The sequence below is a fragment of the Cervus canadensis genome, chromosome 28, assembly GCF_019320065.1.
Source record: "Cervus canadensis isolate Bull #8, Minnesota chromosome 28, ASM1932006v1, whole genome shotgun sequence".
NCBI lineage: Eukaryota > Metazoa > Chordata > Mammalia > Artiodactyla > Cervidae > Cervus > Cervus canadensis.
The window spans coordinates 21,159,224-21,162,037 of NC_057413.1; the positions used below are offsets into that span (position 1 = coordinate 21,159,224).

Genomic DNA, 2,814 nt, shown 5'->3' on the forward strand with positions numbered 1-2,814 from the left:
TAATTCAACATTTTCCATGACCAGAAGTTGAGGGAAAAAATAAGCCACAAATAAGCAAAAGATATTCTTGAGATGCCTTTTCAACCTGCCTCCATTTTAAATAATATTTCACAGTAATCCTTGACTGTTTGGCCAATGACTTCTGAAAATCTCTGAAAATAGTGGTTCCCAAACTCCTTAGATGAACCATTGTTTGTTTTCTGTTAATTCATGATTCAGTTCAGTTCAGTCGCTCTGTCATGTCCAACTCTTTGCAACCCCATGGACTGCAGCACACCAGGCCTCCCTGTCCATCACCAACTCCTGGAGTTTACCCAAACTCATGTCCATTGAGTCAGTGATGCCATCCAATCATCTCATCTTCTGTCATCCCTTTCTCCTCCCACCTTCAATCTTTCCCAGCATCAGGGTCTTTTCAAGTGAGTCAGCTTTTGGCATCAGGTAGCCAAAGTATTGGAATTTCAGCTTCATTGTAATTCATTTTCTTTAATTATTATTATTTTGCTTCTTTGCTTGGATAACAAGAAATCATGACTACCTTTTAAAAATTCCCCTTCTTCAATCATATGAGCTAACATTTACTTTTCTAACTGAATAATTATGCTCCTAAATTAAAATTTTCAAAATCTGAAAGTGTCATAATTTTACTTCTCACATTAAAATGTGCTAATGTGGAGGGATCATACAGATAGGCTTAAAAACAACCTATCTACACACTACATGGGCAATAGAGGCATATTTCTATAACTAAATACAGAGAAGAGCTTATTACAATATATAACAAATCAATTTTATCAACTAATATCTCAAAAACAAATTCGGCATTAGACTTCCATGGCTAGTATTCCGTTTGCTCAAATTTACTTTCTATTACTTAAGAATGTATTGTTGAGCCCTAGACTAGACTTTCCCAGTTATTTTTCCTTTATACTATTCCCTCTGTTATGTACATGTATCAGTTCAGTTCAGTCGCTCAGTGGTATCCAACTCTTTGTGACCCCATGGACTGCAACACACCAGGCTTCCCTGTCCATCACCAACTCCTGAGGCTTGCTCAAACTCATGTCCATCGAGTCAGTGATGCCATCCAACCATCTCATTCTCTGTCGTCCCCTTATCCTCCTGCCTTCAATCTTTCCCAGCATCAAGGTCTTTTCTAATAAGTCAGTTCTTTGCATCAGGTGGCCAAAGTATTGGAGTTTCAGCTCATCATTGGTCCTTACAATGAATATTCAATGAATATTCCTTTAGGATTGACTAATTTGATCTCCTTGCAGTCCAAGGGGCCCTCAAGAGTCTTCTCCAACACCACAGTTCAAAAGCATCAATTCTTCAGTGCTCAGCTTTCTTTATGGTCCAACTCTCACATCCATTCATGACTGCTGGAAAAACTATAGCTTTGACTAGACGAACCTTTGTTGGCAAAGTAATATATATGGCAAGCAATTTTGAGTAGCAGTATTATTTCACATCTCAACTGTCTCATTGCTTGTTTATTTATGCCTCTAAGAGTTCTCTAGACTTCTTCAAGTCAGGGACTCCTTCGGATCACCCTCCTCAAGGCCCCCTTTACTTCCTTGTTCCTCAAAGTATAGATCAGTGGATTTAGCACAGGAGTGACCACACTGTACATAATGGCAACAGTCCGGTCCTGGTCCATGGAGCTACCTGAGGCAGGACGAATGTAAATGAAAAAAACAGGGCCAAATAAAAGAACAACCAACATGAAGTGGGAGGCACAAGTAGACAGTGCTTTACGAAGCATGCTGCAAGAATGAGTCTTGAAGAAAAGATAGATAATAATGTAGAAATAGGAGAGAAGCGTTAGAAAGAATGAGCCCATGGCAATGGTCTCTGTGACAGTATGAAGTAGCCACTCATTGAGGTCAGTGTTCCCACAGGCCAACTCCAGCAATGGCTTAACATCACAGAAGAAGTGATGGATGTGGTTGGAACCACAGAAGTTTAAGCGAGATGTCATTACTGAGTGCAGCAGGGCATGGAAGAAACCAATGATCCAGACAGTGACAGCCATCTGGGTACAGACCTGATGATTCATGATAACAGTGTAACGAAGTGGTTTGCAAATAGCTACAAAGCGATCAAAGGCCATCACAGCCAACAACATGACTTCTGTGCTGCCCAGGAAGTGGAAGAAATGAAGCTGGCTTATGCATCCCAAGAAAGAAATTGCTTTGCGTGTAGAGAGGAAGTTCTCCAGCATCTTTGGCAGAGTCACCGTGGAGTAGCAGATATCTAGACATGACAGGTTTCCCAGGAAAAAATACATAGGAGAATGAAGTCTTGGATCAGAGATGATGACTATCAGGATGGCTCCATTTCCAGTCACACTGACAAAGTAAATTATAAGAATAATAACAAAGAGAAAAGACTGCAGTTCCTGGATGTCTGTCATTCCCAAGAGAAGAAATTCAGTGATTGAAGTTTGGTTCAGCATCACTTTAAAAAAAAGACAAGATAATAGAGGAAGACAATCTTTAATGAGAACCAGTCCTTCCAGCCCAGGATTTCTTGCTGAGACAAATATGTTTTAAGGAATAGTGTTGCTGTTCTATACAATCCCAAATCAGAGGTGGTGCCATATTTGGATTATTAGATTATTAAATACTAAGGCCACCTATCACTTATGGTCTATAAGTCAAACATTTATTTTCTTTACAAGATTTGTCATTATTGTTTTTTTTTTCTCCCAGTAATTCAGAGTACATTGCAAGCCTGCTATGTTCTCTGGTTGTGAACTTCTACATTCTTGTACAACTTTTTTTTTTATCTTCCTAAGTTAGCTCTAATAGG

The 2,814-nt window shown here is 39.3% G+C and overlaps 1 protein-coding gene across 1 annotated transcript; it reads right to left on the reverse strand.

The window, feature by feature from the left end:
• Positions 1-1,531: 1,531 nt before the first annotated feature.
• Positions 1,532-2,479, reverse strand: LOC122429950 (olfactory receptor 12D2-like). Its single transcript, XM_043450666.1, has one exon. It carries the CDS (start codon positions 2,456-2,458, stop codon positions 1,532-1,534), a length of 927 nt encoding a protein of 308 aa, XP_043306601.1. The 5' UTR covers positions 2,459-2,479.
• Positions 2,480-2,814: the final 335 nt, after the last annotated feature.